This window comes from Orycteropus afer, unplaced genomic scaffold, assembly GCF_000298275.1.
Source record: "Orycteropus afer afer isolate SDZICR_OR568_19922 unplaced genomic scaffold, OryAfe1.0 scaffold00272, whole genome shotgun sequence".
Taxonomy (NCBI): Eukaryota; Metazoa; Chordata; class Mammalia; order Tubulidentata; family Orycteropodidae; genus Orycteropus; species Orycteropus afer.
Genome location: NW_006921859.1, coordinates 2118299 through 2138872, shown reverse-complemented (window position 1 = coordinate 2138872; position 20574 = coordinate 2118299). Strand labels below are relative to the sequence as shown.

The following is a 20574-nucleotide window of genomic DNA, read 5'->3' as shown; positions in this document are numbered from 1 at the left end:
TTTTTCTGTGAGTTTAAGATTATATAAAAATAAATATTATCCAAAAAATGGGAAAACCATGTTTTCTCCAAGGTTCCATCTAATATATAGACTCTGAAGAATGTCTACGTTCAATTTTTAAGTAGAAATAGAATAGAGCCTTTGAAGTCAGGGTTTGAATCCTTGCTCAAATGATTAGCTTTATGCCCTTGAACAAATAAATAGCTGACCATTCTAGGCTTTGACTAAACACAAAATATGGTTATTGCTGCTTTTCTCATAAAGAAATAATGAAAAATGCCTAGTGCAGTGTTGTATACAATATAAATAGCTTAGTAAATGGAAGCTTTATCATTAGCACATACAGGTAAGGGACTCAGGGACACTCTCAGGGCTGAAGAAATGGGTGATGTATTCTAGTACAGTCATGTATCTCCTAGGAGAAGAGAAGAGAAGAAAAAAGGATGGGATGAAAACAGAATTCTGGACACGATGGTGTTTAAGGGATAGACCTAGGAAGTTGACCCAGTGAAGGCCACCAAGAATGAGGACCAGTTCTTGACATTGAGTCGATTCCTGCTCATGGCAGCCTAATGTGTGTCAGAGTAGAACTGCACTCCATAGGGTTTTCAACGGCTGTTGTGTTAGACTGGGTTCTCTAGAGAAACAAAACCAGTAATGCTTATATATATAGAGAGAGAGAGAGAAAGAGAAATTTATCTTAGGAAAATGGCTCACATACTTATAGAAGCTGGCAAGTCCAAAGTTCTTGGATCAAACGTCAAGCTGGAGGCTTTTCCTGACTCTTGCAGCTGCAGGGGCTGAGGAACTCAAGATTGGCAGGGAGTGTACTGGCAGTTGACTCCAATGAATGACGAATCCAAGATCTCCAGTCTGAATGGTGGATTTTTCGCTCACAGAAAGTTATGGGCAGCACAACAGAATCCCGATCCACAGAGGAATGTCTCTTTTCCCAGGATGTCCATAGATATACTGGAAGCAGGCCACACCCCTAGCGAAACTCCCTTTCAACAGATTGGCTGCTCCAAACATAATCATCTGATCCCATCATGGGAATAACCATATCACAACAGCTTAAACCACACAGAATTGTGGTCCAGCCAAGTTGACACACAGCTCCAACTATCACAGCTGTCATCTTTTGAAATAGATCACCAGACCTTTCTTCTGAGGCACTTCTGAGTGGATTTGAACCAGGTCCCATTCAATTAGTAGCTTAACCATTTGTCTCACCCAGGGACCTTGAAGGAACAACCACCAGTAATTGTTATATAATTATTATGGCATTTAATGCATCTGGTTTGTGCAATATTTCCCACATTACACACCCATTTTACAGATGGGGAAGAAAAGCCAAAGCATTTCAGTGATTTCTCCCATACCACATGGTTTGTTAATACCAAAAGTACAACTTGACCTTGGGTCTCTAATTCCCAACTCTGGTGTCCAGGCACCAAAAAGGCTTTTATTCTAAACAACAGGGCAAAACTATACACAGAAAATAGTGGTTTAACCACAAAGGGAAAATTATATGTGGTTTGCTGCTAATTATCTTTGAGTTAATTTTCTACTTTGTGAATCATCAACTTTAAGTAGCTCATCTGGGGCTGGGTATTTAGTCTCTGTCCTCACTCAAGACCAACTTTTGGTTGAAAAACAACCAGATCTCCTGGTTGTCCAATACAGTCCTCGTCACTACACCAGTGGTTTACAGTGTTCCCTGGAGCCCCAGGGGTTCCTGAGAATTGGCTTAAGGCAGCTGAGAGCAATGACAAAGAGACAAATCCCCTGCCACTACTTCAGCCAGAGAAGCTCCACTTACATCTGCTTTATTTATTGGACTTCTGCAAAAACTTGTTTTTAAATATTGGGCTCCATATGTGAAATAAATCCAACAGTCCCTATATTGTATCAGCTTGCCTCCATCTGGGGCTGATAAGAATTAGTACAGCAATGTTTCACGTTGTTCTCAATCTCTCTTGGATAATAACATTTGCAAGAAGTCAAATTAGAAGCTTATTTCTTCAGCTGGGAGGGAAAGAAAAGAAAGGCTTATTGAATATCTAATTTCAAATTCCAAAATGAGGGCACAGCCCATATTGTTCATTCATTTCAATCACTGATTCATTCAGGTGGTCCTCAAACATTTTTGAGAACCTATTATTTGCCAGGCCCCATGTTTTAGTAGAATTAATTGTGTGGAAAATGAATATTTAAAATCAAATCATATTTTAAATGCATTAGGCAAAAAATAATACCACTATGTATGATAGCGAACCTTTTTAGCATTTGATCTGTTTCTTAATGGAGCTATTTTGGAATTTAAAGACTATCTTTTTTTCCCTTAAAGTGGGGTTCACATAAACTGTCCTAACAATTATAATTAGAATAGTAACCCTGACTAAAGACAAAAGGTATAAAAATAGAAACCTTTGAAACTGCCAAAACAAAGGGCCCTTGAATCTTATACCTATGTCAGCCTTTGGCTTTCAGGGAAGCCCAAGCCAGATCATCCAAGTGCAACCCCACGAGCCTTGGCTTTCTTTCTCCCTCACAGTGACCTATGGAAGGTGAAAAAAAGAGGAGAGAAAGGCAGGAAGCTAATCTGTGTGGAGATTCTGCTCCCCACTGGAGATGATGCTAGCCACTTGTTATAATTTGACTTGTCTAAATTTCACAATCGGGAGCTCCGGTAGCATAGTGCCTAAGGCACTTGACTGCTAACCAGAAGGCTGGTGGTTCAAACCCACCAGCCACTCCTCAGAAGGAAGATGGGGCAATCTACTTCCGTAGTGATACTGCCTCAGAAACCCAAGGAAGGGTCGCTATCCAACTTGACGGCACATAACAACAACAACAAAAATTTCACAATCAGTGTAGGTTTTGTTTGCCCCAGTTCACATATGAGGGCCATGTGGCTCAAAAAGATAAAGGAGGCTGCCCAGAGCCACCAAGATAACAGGTAGAAGAGTTGTTGTTTAGATCAAAGTCTATGTGACTCCCAAACTATGCAGTTGGATTATAATTGGATCAGACAATGAGGAAACAGGTTCCTAAAAGAACCCGCAGTGACTAGAGGCTACCAGTTTGCTTTGGGGCTGGGCAAGCTATACCCCAACAGTGTTCAGTAATTTAAATTAAGCATGTGCACGTGAGCCTTGCAGACACTGTTATCATTTCTAAGTGAGGATCATCATGTCCATTGTCTCTTCTAGTACTTGCAGTAATGCCATGAAATCATGTTTTATCACTGCCTTTTAGAAGGAGGCGCTCTGGTGGCTTGGTGGTTAAAACATTAGATTGCTAACCAAAAGGTCAGAGGTTTGAACCCATGAGCTACTCCGTGGGAGAAAGATAGAGCAGTCTGCTTCCATAAAGATTTACAGCCTTGGAAACTCTGTCTTATAGGGTCACTATAAGAATCAACTTGATGGCAATAGAAATTTAGCAGGGAAAAAGGAAAAGAGATTCAGAGAGGTGAAGATTCTGGCCCCAAAATACCAGATAGAAAGTGACGGTGGTTGGATTTGAACCCACTTCTGCCTGGTTCTGCTTTCCATGGTTTTCTCCCTGCTTCATGGTGTCAGGGAGCTAACATGCTCAGCTGCTGACTGAAAAATTGGAGCTTTGAGTTCACCTACAGTTGCCTCAGAAGAAAGGTTGGTAATTTCACTCTGAAAAATCAGCTATTGGAAAGCTTATGAAGCACAGTTCCACTCTGATACACCTGGGGTTACCATGAGTCAGAATCAAATCAAAGCAACTGGTTTGGTTTGTTTTCACCATGACAGAGGACTGATGAGATAATGGTATGATGAAGCTTAGGCTGGTGCTTAGTGGAACATATAGCAGAGAATCCAGAGTTTAGTGGATCAGAATCACTGGAGGTGGATTGAATGGGACACAGGACATGTCTGGAGAAAAAGATGGTCTTATGACTCAATTATGAACTTCTTCCTCACCTTGGATGTGTTGAATTAAATAGCCACATCACTAAGATAACCTCTTCCTCCAATGAACTAATATTGGGAGAGATCGGGTCTCAATGTCATCTAAAGACTGTTATTCTGGGTTCTCAAAAGGAATTTTGAAATCAAAGACTGATGAAGGAATCTTCCTTGGTCCTCAGACGTGATAATTCTATGCCTCTCCACATAGCTGGTGTCTTGGCTTTGTAGTGCTAATCAGTGAAGTACTTTTTAGTGGTGTGCTAATCAGTCATTCATTCACCAATCATTCACATGCTATTGATCATATGCAGTCCTTGCTCTATAGAGCTTATATTCTAGCATGGGATATTTGCTTTCCTGTCAAGCGCTTCCCAATTTATAAAATGTTTCCATATCCACAACTCCATTTGATCTTCACATCAAACACAAGACGGGTAGGGTAGTGATATTATCAACATTTACAGGTAAGGAAACAGGCCCAGAGAAAAATCAATAATTTGCCCAATTGCCCATGGTGAGTTAAGTAAAGCTGAGAATTTACTCAAGAATTCTTCTTTTGTTTGATCTGTTCTTTGATGGCACCTATGTAGAATCCCTGAGATAATATAGCCAAAATCAGTGGAAACACAAAGCATGTTATAAATGGTCATTACAGCACCTCAAAATTGAGTGAGGATTAATCCATTTAAGGCTTTTTTGAAAGGTATCTTCATGACTCTCTTTCAGACTTATCAATGAAGGAGGTGGGTCTCAGCTCAAACCTTGCTCTTTCCTCAGAATAATAATGCTTTAAGTTCTTTTTCCTGGACCTGTCTCATGCTGCACAAATTTTATCTTAGTGCATATGCCTGGAAAGAGGCAAAGAAGCTCTTCTTAGACCAGAAAGACCCAGAATTTAACTATAGCTGTCCACAAGTTTTCTAAAGGACTATTCAAAAAGGCAGCCAACGGCTTTGCTTATGAACTCCAGTTATTACTTCCTCTTGAACTCAAAAACTCTGAGTCCTAATCATGTGTGCAAGCCAAGGAAGAGGGGAGATATATGCAGAGCACAGGAAATGCTCTGAGGGATGAGGTCAGGGGCTTCTCTGCCACAGAAGCAGCTGCTGTCTTGCCCCAATGAAGGAAAACACTTGTTTTGGTAGTTTAAGATTAGTTTGGATGGTGGAGGCTAAGCCAGCTCAACCTTGGTCCTTGTGATACCGGAGAATGTGGGTGGCTTTGAGAATAAGATGCCCAAGTACGTGTTAGAAGAATCCCACAGAGAAGCCTATTTGATCACATGGTCCATGCCACTGCTGAGTAGCTAAAAGAATATTCTTCCAGCAGAAGTAATGAGTCTACTTATTGCAGGGCGTGGTGGAAAGAAACAAGAGCACTGAGTGGCTGCTTTAAGATGTGTATGTGTTGTGAACAGGGTTTCAAGGTGATGGTCTAAAAGGTGACTTTCCTTCCTACCTAGGTATTGTTGTGTTGTGCAATGAGCTAAGGACCTGCTTAACATGTGCCTCCCCCGTTAGACTATAAGGTACATGCAGGGCAGGGACCACATCTATCTTCTCCACTTCTATTATCTCCAAACTGTAGCAGGCCTTGAGAGAAAGCACTAAATAAATGTGTCAATTAGTAAATAAATGCAGTTACTGAGGCCCAGGGAACAACAAAGAACAGGGAGTAAGTTGGGCACAGTCTAGATGAGAATCTGGGTCTCATGGTGCAGGACATAGGGTTCTAACCTCTATGTCCAAGCCCAGCTTTCTGGTCAACTTCCCTTCCCTGGGGCACCCTCACCTCGGCAGACCGGCCTGTGGTCGCTCCAGGCCGCAAATATGTCGCTCACTTTCATACAGGTGATCCGCTTGGACCCTTGCAGGTCATAGCCTTCATTGCAGGTGAACTGGACGCTGGATCCTAACCTGGGAGACAAGGTGTGTCTTTGAGCTTAATGCCTGGGACTTGCCAAACCCCACCCTGAGTTCTTTCTGGAGCCACAAAGAATTATCACACTGAACTTTATTTCTCGTTCTGGCCCTTAAACTCTACTTCACTGTTTCATCACTTAAAATCTTCATTGGAACATCTGCTCTTCATCTTCTTTTCTTGGACAATTTAATGGTTTTAGGATTGAGTTAAAAGGTGACTTTGTGAGCAAAACAGCAATCCTCTAAGATAAGTATCAATTAGGGCAGCTAAGACTGGGTGGATGATACCCATAAACTTTAATGAAAATGGAGGATTATGGGAAGATAGATGTCTTGATAGTTAGAAGCTTTGCAAAATGTCCCCTCTCAGGGCCCTAGGCTCCTCTAGATTATCACTGGTTTGGACTGACTGTTGGTGAGTCATTACTGATGAAGGCAGCCCTTCGTAGTATGGGTCTGCCAGGCAACAACTGGCAGTCCACAGGCTCCTCTTTATGACATGGGCACGGTCCCCAGGACTGGACCAGGAAAGAATGTCAAAGGCCACAGGCCATCACCATACAGTGTCAGTTCCTGTGTTCCATCATCCTCTCTATGCCATCTCCAGGAAGGCCAGGCCCTGCCTTCTCCCAGTGAGGCCACCCCACCCTTCATGCAATCAGAATGTTCCCAAACAGATCTTACCTGAAATCCGAGCCTAGTCTTTTGCCCCTTTCGGGTATGCCAGGATCTGGACACATATTATGCCCTTGGGACACACCAACCTGAGTTACTACAAGGCAAAAAACAGCACATACAGAGATGGATAGTCACAGGCAGGTACCAGTTGGGACAACATCTCAAGGCGGGTAGTGGACACAGGCAGAAGGAGGCCTGCTCCACTGGGGCTGCCTGGGGCTTTTGGTTTGTGGGGCTGGGATTTCCTGAGTGCGCAACGTAGGGAGCAGCTTTTGACAAATTTCTTGGTGAGCTAATTCCAAGTGAAATTCATCAAGAGCATATGGACTCAGAGGCAGGGACCCCCCCACCAACAAACCACCCAGTTCTGTTCCCTCATCCCACATCAGCGGCCAGAGGTGGAACATCCGCAGCTCCACCCCGGTGCTCCCCACCCTGTGCTTCAGATCCAGGGATGGTGACTCTAGATGAGATGAGCCCCCCAACCTCAGCCCCAAATGGAGAAATGACTCAAAGAAAGTTAAACAAAAGGTGGATGTGTGATCAGAAACGGTAAAGAATGCAAGAGAAAGCTGTGGTCTGAAGTTCAAGGTCGGGAATTTTGCTCAAACATGGATGTTTCTTCAGACAAATCAGATGCTTCTCAAGCCACAGTAAGCAGTAACCAGAGTACCTCCCTCCTGACGCTACCAGTCAAGGGTGCTGAGCAGTGATGGCACCTTTTGGCAGGTGGCGTGACACTCTGACGCTTGCCAACACCAGAGTCCTGTTTACCAAAACCATATGCACCTTTTGGCTACAGGAGAAGCTTTGTCAGGAAGTGGCAGATACATAAGCAGTTTTCTCTTGTCCAGGGTTGAAAGGGGGGGAAGACCTCTTACCCCTGCCTGTCTTGGGGATGCTCATACTGATGGGGCTGGAACCCACTCACAGTTTCGAATTCCTGGCTTTGGGGGTGACCAGAGGCTGGGAATAGGAAGACAGCTTGGTGAGAAGAATTCCGTTCCAACACCCACCAGTCCCAGCATCCCAACAGCAACCTCTGGACGAGGCATGAAAAAGAGTCTACAGCAACGTTCCCTTGAATCTACACATTTCCCTCCCCATTCAGTGTCCCATAACATGGACAAAGAGCGCCAGCACTCACTCTTGGGTACACAAAGCATTAATTGAGCACTACTGTGTATAAGGTCCTATTTTGGGTATCATGGGAGACGTCAAGGGCAGTCAGATATGGCCACTGTCCTCAAGGAGCTCCCAAGTGAGTGAGGACATGAAACACAGCCATGATCTGCGGAACTATGATGGGAGAGGTAATGTGTCAAATGAAAGATACATCCAAAGGTATGGTCAGTGGAAGAATAGGTCTTATATACCTGGGAGAGGTAGGAAAGGCTTCTTGGGGAAGAGGACATTGAATATGGTCCTTAAAAAACATTTACGATTTGGACACATGGAAATGAGGCATTTTAAGCAGAGAAACAGGCATGGGGGTGAGGTGGGGAACATGGACACAGAACTAGGGGTTGCACACTGTGGCCAGAGTAGCAGGGAGAGTAACGGGTGATAAGGAAGAGTGAAAGGATGAAGTTTCAGAGGTCAGACTTATCAGTTGTTCAAGTCTGATCCTGAAGACAGTGGGGAGTCCTGGAGAGTTCTAAGCAGAATGACATGGTAAGATCTGTTTTGCTAAGGAGGAGGTCAGTGACTGGGAGACAAGTTAGGAAGTTTTGTGGTCATCCAGGTAAAGGACAAGAGCCAGATAGTGGGGACAGACATGGCAACAGGGCAAAGAAAGAAACATAGAGTTCATGGAAGACTTGGGCATTGAGGAGGGGGAGGAGGGGATTTCTTGGGCCTGGATAGCTATGAGGACACAGGTGGTCCAAAGGAAGCAGGGAAGGTGGGGAGTTTTATTTGAGACTCACTGAATCTGAAGCTCACTGATTCAATCTCCAGGTAGCCCAGGGCACAGCTGACCAAGGAAGCCTGGGGACTTGCATAGATCATGTGCTCAAACCAGACACTAGGTGTCGTCTTGGTTGTGTAGCAATGAGCTTGAGTCACCTAGGTAGCCTCACTTTCTTCAAAATTCCACCCTGCCAGTCACTACCATTGGATACTTGTTGTCTATTCCCATTTCCTTCCTTGCCAAACCTCTACCACCAAGGCAAGTATCCCTACATCCTAAACTTAAGAAAGCCACTGTTCCCACCAGTCAAGGACTCTTCCAGCCAGGAAGTAAGATGGAGTGATGTCTCCTAAAACAGAGAAAACTCATATCCTGCCTCCCTGGAGCCTCAGTATTTTGCAAATAATGGGAAGGAAATACTCCAAGAAGAAGACACCTGGGGCCTCCAGGATATGGAGGTAGGGGGTGGTAGAAGTAAAGAGAAGGCTCCATTCTAAGGAGGTGAGGAAGAAAGTCCTGAGCTCTACTTACTGGTTAGGGGATAGTGGCTGGTAAACCAGATCCTCTTACAGCTCCATGATGATCCACACCTATTGCCCATTTCCAGGTTAAGCATCCACCTTCTTTTAGGTACCAACCCATCCCAACAACCCTGGCGACCACAACAGCCCCTTGAAGCACAGTGAGAATACAGAGCAATTTCCTGTCCATTTCCTTTGCCCTCTTGTTTGGTATTAACACCACCCAGTAAGCAGACAGAGCAAATAGCTGACGGATGAGGATGATCTGGACAGAATGGAGAGAACATGGCAAAGCCCACCCATTGAATGCAGCTCCTGACCCAAGGAGCAAACTCTGCTTCCTCCCCTTTGAGGCTCAGGCACCAACCAAGACGCTACCCACCCCGCCAGTGACGCAGCTCACACCCCTAATGCCCTCTTCCCTGTGGAGGACTGAACAGGCGACGGCATTCCCTTCACGGACCTTCATGGTTCCTTAGGAAACGAGCAAACGTAAATCTCAGTGAACAGTTTACTGTTTAAATTATGGATGCAAGAGCGTTTTTCCCTTCCCTTCCTTCATTCCAGCCTTCACTGTCTATTCCAAACCAGTTGCTTGTGCTTATAGCATTAATTTCCTATTGGCTGAAGAAGGAAGAGGAGGGAGGGTGATCTTTACCCTGGCCCACCAGGGCCCCTGTGGTGAAGAAATAGCCAAAACATACTCAGAAAGGCAGTGACTTCTACCCAAAGGCACAGACATGTGAGTGGCCAGACCCGATGGCCAAGGGGATTCATAGTACCCACGGACAGTCTGGTGAAGGCAGCGAATAGGATAAGGAAACATTCACATGGTCCACCTCTTCTCTGAAGTTCAGACATCTGTCCATAGGAAATTTAGCCCAAACATCAAGGGCCAGACACCTTCAGAAATGTGGCTCACCTGCCTCCTAGGCCACTTGAGTCACATATCTACTTCTCTCTGAAGCTCAGAGCAGAGACCAATGCCTTGTTGGTAGAGAGTTGTATATCTATCTATCTATCTATCTATCTATCTATGAGTTATTTTCCAAAGAGTTCTTACATTATTTCATTAGGATCAGATTTCCTCACCTTTCTGGGGGGAGTTCTAGACATTGGATATCTCTGAGTAGCTAATGAAAATCATGGTCCCCCTCCCCAGAAAAATGCACACAGAACTTCACATGACACTTTTGAGTGAGTTCATGAATCTACTGAAGTCCTAGGTCAAAAAGGCCTATATTAGACCCAACAGCTCCCCTGGAAGGAAGGTAGGGTAGACAGACTTGCACTCTATAGATGTGAAACTCAGAGGTGAGTGTCTGGGGGGCCAGGTCTACCTGAGGACACAACAGGGATAAAAACTCGGCCTTCCACATCAGGGCAACTTCCTTAAGGTTTGGCTGCTGTGGCTCTAGGGCAACTCTGAAACGAAGCCCTGCTTGTCTCAGTTCATCTGGAACACTATGACCACAGACAGAAAGAGACGGTGATGCCCATGGCCGTGGCTCTAGCCTTCCCTTCTCTTCAGATTCCTAGCCTAACTCTCAGCTCTCCTGGCTTCCCATTCCATCCTCCAATAAAGTACAGAGCAGAGCCCCTGCCATCTACGTCCCTTGGGATGGGATGAGAGCCCTATCAGTCCCCAGCTGTACCCAGCTCTAATTCGAGGATTGGAAAGACCAGAGAAAGTCTCCACCCCCAGTCTCAGTTTAGTCAAGGCCGCTGGACCAAACTCTCTCTTTGACAGCTCCAATCCCTTCACACACATCCGTCCAGAGCTCTGGGACCACTGGTGGCTGCTCTCTGTTTTGCTCACTGCTCACTGTGGTTCTAACGTTACAGGGAGGTGAGCACATGAAGGTGAGAAAATGAGAGTAGAGGGTGGGGAGAGGGGAACGAGTCAGGCATGGACAGAGGAACAGAGAGAGAGAAGAGAGAACAAAGAGGGTGAAGGGGAAGGAGGGGGAGAAAAGCAGAAAGAGGGGGGTAAAAATGAAGGGAGAGAGAGAAGGAGATGAGAAGCAGAAGGGTGAAGGAAGGGAAGGAGATGGGAAGACCAGAAAATCAATCATTTAGGGGACCAAAGAAGGCTCTCTACACTCCCCCAGCTCGGAATGCAAACAGGATTTCTGGAAAAAACCTCTGCTTCCAGGTACAGCCCTGTGGGGTGGCCCAGAACCTTCCCAACCCCTTCCTGTGCTGTAGCTCAGAAGCCCCTTAGCAGGGGCTTCCATCAGGTGCTTCTGAGGGACATTACAGACCATTCCTTAGCACTTAGTGAAACCCCTTTTACTCTTCCAAACAATGGCAGCAGGAATGTGTCTCCACAGTACGCGCATAATCTTCCTGAGCCCAAGCTGAGAGCCCCCAGCACTGCCCCATCACTGAGGCATTGCCTTACCCACTGGTCTCCTCCTCTTTACCCAGCCAGGTCCAGACAGCCTGGAGGAGGTGATTAGGCCTTGAACAAGGTATTTCCTTCCTTCCCCTTCCCAATCAGGCCATGAGAGCTGGGATTGGGGCACTGTAGCCCCCAAGATCGCAATACAAGGTTATTGGCTCCTAGAAGAGGAGTGGACTGTCTTAGCAGGTGAAAGTGATTCAAAAGGAAAAATAAAGAGAGAAATGCAGAGTAATAATGACTCCCTGGACTGCAGTTAGAATGGGAAGTGAGGGGAAAGGGAAAAAGGAGGGAAATGGGAGGAGGAGAAGGCGGTAACGGACAGGCCCCAGGGCTGCTCGTGGCCACTGGGTCAGCCTGGCCATGTGCAGAGCCCGGGATGGAGGGACAGGTGGAAGGGAAATCATTACAGCATCATCTGGCCTCCCCGTGGCCGCAGTACCAGCGGGTCTGACCTCGAACAAGAGGCCCGGCAGGCGGGCAGGCGGCCGGACACTTACACACAGATGTCTTCTGGTTGTTATCTTTACTGGGCATCAGCTTCACGCCTCGAGACTTCAATTCAATTTGCTTCTTGACTAGAGAAGAGGTAAGAGAAAAACAGTTTAATGTGTTGTGTGTGACTAGTGATCTTCTCTCTTGGTTTGGGACACTCCACGTAGCTCCTCTAGACAGGGATATGCCAAGGGTAGTCCCCACATCCAGCAGGGCCTTAGACATAGAGGAAGAGCCATCATCAAGCTGGCCTTCTAGGGTAGGAAGACTAGGTGGTCTTCTACCTGCTGTACTTTGAGAGGCCCTCTGTGGTCTCTCATAGATGTCTGGGAAAAAACTGAACAGAACCCACTGCCATCGAGTCAATTCTGAGTCATAGTGACATTACAGGACAGAGTAGAACTGCCCCATAGGGTTTTAGGCTATAAAGATGAACTAGACTGTCTCATCTTTCTCCCACAGAGTGGCTGGTAGATTTGAACTCCCACCTTTTGGTTAGCAGCTGAATGCTTTAACCACTATGCCACCACAGCTCCATGGATATCTGAGACTTCATTAAAATTACTCAATTCTATTTTCTCCTTAGCAAACTTCCATTGAGCACCTAACGTGTGAAGCCCTACAGCCCACCCTCTGCAGCCCAGTCTCTGCAGTACTGCCTCCTGCAGATTTCCCCAGAAACCAGTTGTGGACGAGTCAGCTTTGACTCGTGGTGACCCCATGTACGTCAGTGTAGAATTGTCCCCTTAAGGTTTTGAATGGCTGATTTTTTTCAGAAGTAGATTGCCAGTCCTTTCTTCTGAGGTACTTCTGGGTAAACTCAAACCTCTAAGCTTTCCGTTATCAGCGAAGAACCTTAATCATGTGTACCACCCAGAGACTCCCCTATAGATCCAGCCCTGCCCAATTCCTGAACTAGCCTTGACCAGGTGTGGCAGATTGGATTATGGCCCATGTTTTCACTCCTCCTTGTATCCAAACCCTTTGCAGTATGACTTTGTCGCTCCTCCCATTAAAGAGGTGAAGTATATTATTCTACCTCTGGACCTAGGGTTTGGCCACATGACTTGCTTTGGCCATTGGAATTTTGGAGGGCTCCACATGTCCAAAGGCTTGTGTTTCTGCTATCATTGTGAGAAGGTGTGGCTGTTCTCAGCAGGATGAGAGACACAGGAAACAAAGCCAGTTGGCCTAGTTGAGCTCAACGTAGACAGACAGACCTACCCAGACACGTGAGCAGACTGAGCCAAGATCAGCTGATCCCCAGTTGACCTGCACATATCTAAGAATTGTCTTTTTCTAAGTCACTAAGTTTTGGGGTGGTTTTATATAGTATTTTTTTGTGGCAGTAGCTAACTGATATGCCAGGTTCATCAGGGCCCTTCCCAGCCCCTATAGTAGGAGAGGTCTGGAATGACTGGGCTCTCCTAGGTCCCACATCTGATGTGCCTTCCAGGAACATAGTCAACCTACTGTGCTCAACTTTTCCTGATTCTACCCTGTTTGCTGCTAGGTACTATTCCAGAGAGGAAGCTCTTCCTTGACTCCCACTTAATCCTAAGCAGTACTGTGGCCTGGAGACCCCTGTTGCCTCAACTGTCCAACAGAGCCAAGCTCTTACCAATTAACACTGCCCAGATGCTACCAGAGTTCCCTGCATCCGTCACCTTGCAGGCTCCATCATGCTATGTTTGACTCTCACATTGGGCTGCAGGGATTCTTCCTTTAGTCATCTTTGTTTCCTGACAGTCTGCAAATGCTTAAATAGTGCTTGTTGAATGAATGAAGACCAGTGCTTCATCAGCCAGTCAACAGATCTCCACTTTGTGACTAACACTGTCCTGGGACTGTGGAAGAGACAGAAGCCCTAGGCAATGTCCCTGTCCTGTGGTTGGCAGCTCACAGACTGGCAGGGGAAATAAGACTAACACTCGTAAAGTAAGACAGAGTAGAATCAAGTGTGAAGAAAGGAGAATTTGAAGAGCAGGAGGGAGGAATGACATTTATTGCCACACACCTTACTCAGCACTGATATTTTTTATAAGTAAACATAAACCTATGAGGTAGCTATTACAGGCATACCTCAGAGATATTGTAGGCTTAGTTCCAGACCACTGCAATAAACTGAATAGCACAATAAAGTGAATCACGTGGATTGTTTGGTTTCCCAGTGCATATAAAAGTTATGCTCACACTATACCATAGTCTATTAAGTGTGCAATAGCATGATGAAAAAGTTTGAAATACTGTGAAAATGACCAAAATGTGACACAGAGACATGAAGTGTGTACATGCTGTTGTAAAAATGGTACTGACAGACTTGCTCAATGCAGAGTTGCCCCAAACCTTCCATTTGTAAAAAACACAATATCTGAGAAGTGCAGTAAAGCAAAGCACAATAAAACGGGGTATGCCTGCCTATATTAGCCTATTTTACAGAAGAGAAAACTGAGTCTCAAAGAAGTTAAGTAACTTGCCCAGAATCATACGGTCAAAAGAGGTAGAATCAGAAGCCAGGTGTGCGTGCTTATAATACCAACTTCTTTCCAGGGCCTCATTCCACCCAGAAAGGAGCTCTGGCGGTGTAGTGCCTAAGGCATTTGACTGCTAAACAGAAGGCTGGCAGTTCAAAGCCACTAGCCACTCTGCCGAAGGAAGACTGGGCAATCTACTTCCCTAAAGATTTACCACATTGGAAACCCAAAGGGGGTCACTATGAGTCGGAATTGACTCGATGGCAGTGAGTTTCCCCCGCCCCCCGAGTTTATTCCACCTAGATTTCCATCTCCAGCCATTTTCCTCTAGAGCGCCAGACCGATCTATCTCTAGCTGCCTATTCACGTATCATTTAGAAATGTAAAGACACATCTTAAAATTAATATGTCCAAAAGGTAAGCCTGAAGTAGCCACCCAGTCACTCCTTAGCCTGTTACTGGTCAGGACGCTTGTATCTATCTGCTATCATTTATTTGTTGCCTGTTTTATTGTCTGTCTCTCTCCATGACACAGCAACCTCATCCATCTTGTTTATTGCTGCAGTCCCAGCACCCAGGAAGTACCTGGCACATAATTGCTGTTGTTGTTAGCTGCCACTGAGTTGACTCTAACTCACTGTGACCTATGTATACCAGAGAGAGAGAAAAAAAAAAAAAAAAAATCGTTTCCTGACACTATACCATCTTCATGATCTGTGAGGCCACTTTGTGGCTGCCGTGTCAGTCTACCTTACTGAGGGTTTTCTCAGGCATATTTTGAATGGCTTCCACCCAGAGGGGCTCCTCTTCCAGAACTATATCAGAGAATGTTCCCTTGCTACCCACAAAGTTTCATTGGCCAGTGTTTGGAAGTAGATCTTCAGGCCTTTCTTTGTAATCTGTCTTAGTTTGCAAGCTCCACTGAAACCTGCCCACCACCGGTGATCCTGCTGGTAAATGAAATACTATTGGTATCACTTCTACCATCATAGCCCCATACAAGCCACCACAGTATGGCAAAGTAACAGACAGGTGGTGGGGCATATTGTTCAATAAATATTTATTATTAAACGAAGGGACCAGGGGAGAGCAATGTGGGCTTAATCAAGATGCTTAAGCCAGGCTTCATGGATTTAGTATTTGGAGATTTGGGGAGAAGAGGAGTTCTTTGTGCATGTGTGAAAGAATAATTTGAGCAAAAGTACAGAGGCTGAGCCTGTTGCCAGTAGGGGAAGCTAAGTCTTTGAGGTCACTGGGGGATGGTGAGAGTCAGGTGGAGTGTCTCTTGGGTTGAATTGGCCTTGACCCTGTCACTGTAAGTCCAGTCCACACAGCACGTAAAGAATGCCAGAACCAAAGCTCTACAATTCCAAAGGCCACTGCTCTGTACCCATCAACCTTCTTAGTGTCTAAAACCCAAAAACCAGTGGCCATTGAGTCGATTCCAAAACATGGCGGCCACATATGTGTCAGAGTAGAACTGTGCTCTGTAGGGTTTCAGTTACTGATTTTTGGGAAGCAGATCACCAGGACTTTTCTCCAAGGTGCCTCTGAGTGGATTCAACACTTTTGGCAGCAGACAAGTATGTTAACTGCTTGTACCACCTGGGAGCTCTGGTTATCACACCTACTTGATAGATTTAAAAAAAAAAAAAAAAAAAAAGAAGCAGCAGCTCAAATGACTTGCTTTAAGCCCCACAGCCACAAAGCAGCGGTGTTCTTGGCTAAGCCTCAGGATCCTCCTCCTGTGAACTGCCTCAAAGCCATCCCAGGGGGATGGTCAACAGTCCTCAGCATCTGTCCCCTCCCCAGCTCAGGCCCTGAAGACTCAGATACATGCTCTGTACTTCAGGTGACATGCCAAACCTGCAATGCAAACCCACAGTGATCAGCAGTGCAAGGGGGTGGTCCCCCAGTTGCCCCACTTTGCCTGGATCAAAAGCTCCCAAAGGGTTTGTTTCTTGGCAAGTCACTAAGCTGAATGCCTGATAAAATTCAGTTCATCCACAGAGTCACTGCTTCCCAAAGTGCATTCAAGCCCCTTTTATAAATGTGCATTACTCTCCATGTGTATCCAGCAGGAAAATTTCCAATGAACACTAACGTGAACCTATTATCAAACAGAGGGCCTTAGTAGGGAAACATGCATTATTCAAGCCCAGCTAATACAGTGTAGCAGGGGAAAAAAAAATCCTTTGCTACAACCGTCCTCAGGAAAATGGGAGTGGCCCCAGCATCATAACAGTATGGGCTCTTCTCAGTGATATCCATCACTGGGCAGGCATAAGGTATGGGTGTCTATGACCCAGTGCAGCCCATCTGAGATCAGGTTGGCAGAGATGGGTCAGGGCACTTGGCCAACAAGCAGGAGATGAAGTCACAATCTCCTTGTTTTAAGTCCTGGTGTCTACTAGAGGAAGAGGAACGAGTAAGGGCCAGTGTGCCATGACGTCATCCTCAGGGACAAATACTATTTGGGTTTTCCTTGTAGCTTTGATGGGCTACTGTGAGATGCTGGTAGGAATAAGAATGTTGCTAAGGAGTCCTTCTCCCTCTCTTCTCAAGACTGCATAAAGGAGGTCTTCTGCTTCCCTTCCTCTTCATGGCCCAGAGAAATCATTCCAATTTCTCTCCATCTTCTCTACTCCTTCCTCCCCCAGGAAGGACTGTCTAACCTGATAGCTCAGTACTCAATGGCCAATGGGCCACTTTTAGTAGTGGATGATGCTATCATGCCTCCCAAACAGGAACTAATTTCTATTCTTCTTCCATTTCCTGCTACTTACCAAAGCAGGGGGGATTTGTGGTTCATTTGGTAGGATTCTGACTTTTCAGTGTGAGACTTGGGTTCAATTCCCAGCCAACGCACCTCATGCACAGCCACCACCCACCTGCAGTGCAAGGTTTGCATGTGGCTATGATACTGAAGAGGTTTCATCAGAGCTTCCAAACTAAGATAGACTGGTGATCTACTTCCGAAATTAGTGTATGAAAACCCTACGGATGGCAATGGTCCAACCTGCAACTGATCATGGGGATGGTGCAGGACTGGGCAACATTTTGTTCCATTGTGTACGGAGTCACCAAGAGTTGGTGACTAACAACAAATATTTAGCATAGGACGGAGTTGGTTAAGGTGATGAGAAGAAATGGATGGGAAGAAATCTATAAAGTTAGGGAGGCTTCCTTAATTTACATACAAGTGCTTTGAATGTTATTGCTTCGAGCTGGGTCTGAGAGGTTGCAGTGTGTACTTTCAGGTTGCCCATGAGCACTGCAAGCTCATCAGATGCACATGAGAACCCAAGGATACACTAGTCTGTTCTTGCCACATAAACCTTGGAAATGCAGTTTCCAAAGCTCTGTGGGCAGAGGCTGCTCACACCATCAACACAAATTCTAGTGGGCTGGAGATGCAGTCAGGCCCAGCTGGCTTAGGCCCAGTCTCTGGGGAGGTAGAGCCAAAGTTGGCCACATCACCATGATTGCTAATTTGTGGGTTGGGAAGTGCGACCAGGGACATTAACATCAAGAAACTATCTTCATATGCTGGTAGTTTTTGAGTAATCCCAAGGAAGTGGTCAAACCCTGAATGATATGTAGTTAATTTATCTTTTAAACAGTCTGATCAGGTATGTGATCATGAAATATGCAATGCCATGTACCAATCAGCCATGAAATGAGCTCATTGAAAAGCTAACTCAGCCAGCTGAGTAGACAGGGGTTCAAAGGGTCAGAGAGCAAGGGCTGGTCTTCCTCTAAATATTCACAGTGTAGTACTGACATACAATCAGAAACAAAGAGCAAATCCAGCAGATGGACCAAAGGACCTAGGGAATTTCTGGGATGTATGTTCTCAAATAAGGAAGACCGAAGAAGAGTTGATGCTTTTGAGTTGTGGTGCTGACGAAGAATGCTGAAAGTACCATGGACTGCTAAAAGAACTAACAGATCTGTCCTGGAGGCAGTGCAGCCAGAATGCTCCTTGGAAGCAAGAATGGCCAGACTTTGTCTCACCTATTTTGGTCATGTTGTAAGAAGGGACCATTCCCTGGAGAAGGATGTCATGCTTGGTAGGGTGGAGGGTCGACGAAGGAGGGGGAGGCCTTCAAGGAGATGGATTGATATGGTGGCTGCGATGATGGGCTCGGGTATAGCAGGGATTGTGGGGCTGGCGCGGGATTGGGCAGTGTTTCGTTCTGCTGTGCATGGGGTCGCTATGAGTCGGAAACGACTTGACGGCACTTAACAACAACAACAACATGTTCTCAAATTGTTTGTTCATTCATTCTTTCATGGAGTGCCCACTAGTGTTGTGCCAATAATATTACACTGAAGTTGGTCTCCCAAAAGAGGATTCTGTAGTCATCAATGCAGCTGGACATTATATGGAGCCTGAGGCTCCATGGTTCTGGCTACACTCAAATGCACATCCCCTGATGCACATGCATGTGCACATTTACATGCATACATAAACATCTGTGTCTACAATAGGCATACTCACAAGTACCATCTGTGCACAAGTGTACATAAAGCTACAAATACACACAAAATATAGTGCACACATATACATGCATTTGCACTTTATGCCAGCAAAGTCAAGATTCCCAAGAGAAGAGTGCTAGCTTTAACTGGTTGATGGAAATCTTACTAGGTACATTCATCTCCTGCGAATGATAATGACTACAGGAGTCTGCCAGGCTGCTCCATTCATCCTTTATATTCTGGTTAATTACAAGACATTTCCCCACTGTTGTAAAGGTTAGCGGGACACATGGTACACATTTAGCTGGAAAAATCTGGCAATACAAATGCCTCTCTAGTCTGCAGCTTGAGTTATTGGGGCTGAGCTAGCGAGAGACAAGGATCTGTTATGGGAGGAAGGGGGAAAGGAAGGCCTAACCTGTCTCAAGAGATCTGGGAGTCAAGGAGTGAAAGAAGCCTGCAGCCTTTTCTCATCTCTGTGAGTTCTGTTGGAAACTCACAGAGATCTCTCCACAAAGATAAGCCCTTCTACTGACCCCAGTCACTCTTCTTCCCACCACTATGGCTGTCTTGATGGCGGAACCATTCCTTCCTCTCTCCTCACACCTAGTCTGTCACCAATTCTTGTTTGTACAACTTAGAAAGTTTCTCCTTCCCAGGTTGTAAGCTACTCATACCCTAAACTCACATATTTTTGCTTGGACTACTAGTCACTGATTCACCTCTTTGAACTTGTCTTAAATAATTTTGCAGAGGGTGGTCTTATAAAAAGTGAAATTTGTTTTCTCTTTTTACCTCCTGGAAAAAAAAAAATTGTTAATTGCTCATTCTGTACTCTTCCTCCGCCTTGTTTCTGAAGGCATGCCTTGCTGCCTGGCTGCTACGTTGCAGAAATGCCTCAATTAACCACAATCCTTTGCCAGATGAGGCCAGTGTCTAGAGCAATGGCTCCTCACATCACTTGGGTTTGTGGCAAAGATGTAAAATTTGGTGCGAATGCTTGAGCTCTGATGTTTCAAGGTGTAGAGCTTCTAAAAGATGCTGAAGCCATTATTACTATGCTGTTGTTGTTGTTGGGTGTTGTCAAGTTGGCTCCAACTCATACTAACCCCATATTACAACACAATGAAACACTGCCTAGTTCTGTGCCATCCTGATAATCCTTGCTATGCTTGAGCCCATCATTGCGGTCACTGTGTCAGTCCATCTCGTTGAGGATCTTCCCCTTTTACACTGACCCTCTACTTTACCAAGCATGATGTCCTTCTCTAGGGATTGTTCGCATGACCAAAGCAAGTGAAACAAAGTCTGGCCATACTCACTTCTAGGGAGCATTTCGGCTGTACTTCCTCCAGAACAGATCTGTTTGTTCCTCTGGCAGACCATGGCATTTTCAGTATTCTTCACCAACACCCCAATTGAAAGGCATCAATTCTTCTTTGGTCTTCATTCACTGTGCATGCATATGAGGCAATTGAAAATACCATTGGTTGGGTTAGGCACATCTTAGTCTTAAAAGGAACACCTTTGCTCTTTGACACTTTAAAGAGGTCTGTGGTGTAGTAAATTACTTAGTGTGGATTTTCTACCCATAAGTCTTTGTAAACTCCAAGGTGGGATTTTCTATGGGCAACTGAGGAGCTCCTGATTGCTGAAGTTGTCCACCTGGAGTATTTCTGTTGGGAGTGGCACAAAACAATGTTCTGGGAGGTGCCCACTCTCTCTCAAGTGCT

The 20574-nt window shown here is 45.4% G+C and overlaps 1 protein-coding gene across 1 annotated transcript in view; it reads right to left on the bottom strand.

Annotated features, from left to right (window-relative positions):
- The window catches only part of CSMD2 (CUB and Sushi multiple domains 2), a 972087-nt gene that overhangs the window by 422073 nt on the left and 529440 nt on the right, over positions 1-20574 (bottom strand). The window contains exons 7-9 of the mRNA XM_007950414.1: positions 11888-11965; positions 6557-6644; positions 5742-5866 (exon numbers count right to left, since the gene is read on the bottom strand). Coding sequence (XP_007948605.1) covers positions 5742-5866; positions 6557-6644; positions 11888-11965 — 291 coding nt within the window. The remainder of the gene's footprint in view (positions 1-5741; positions 5867-6556; positions 6645-11887; positions 11966-20574) is intronic.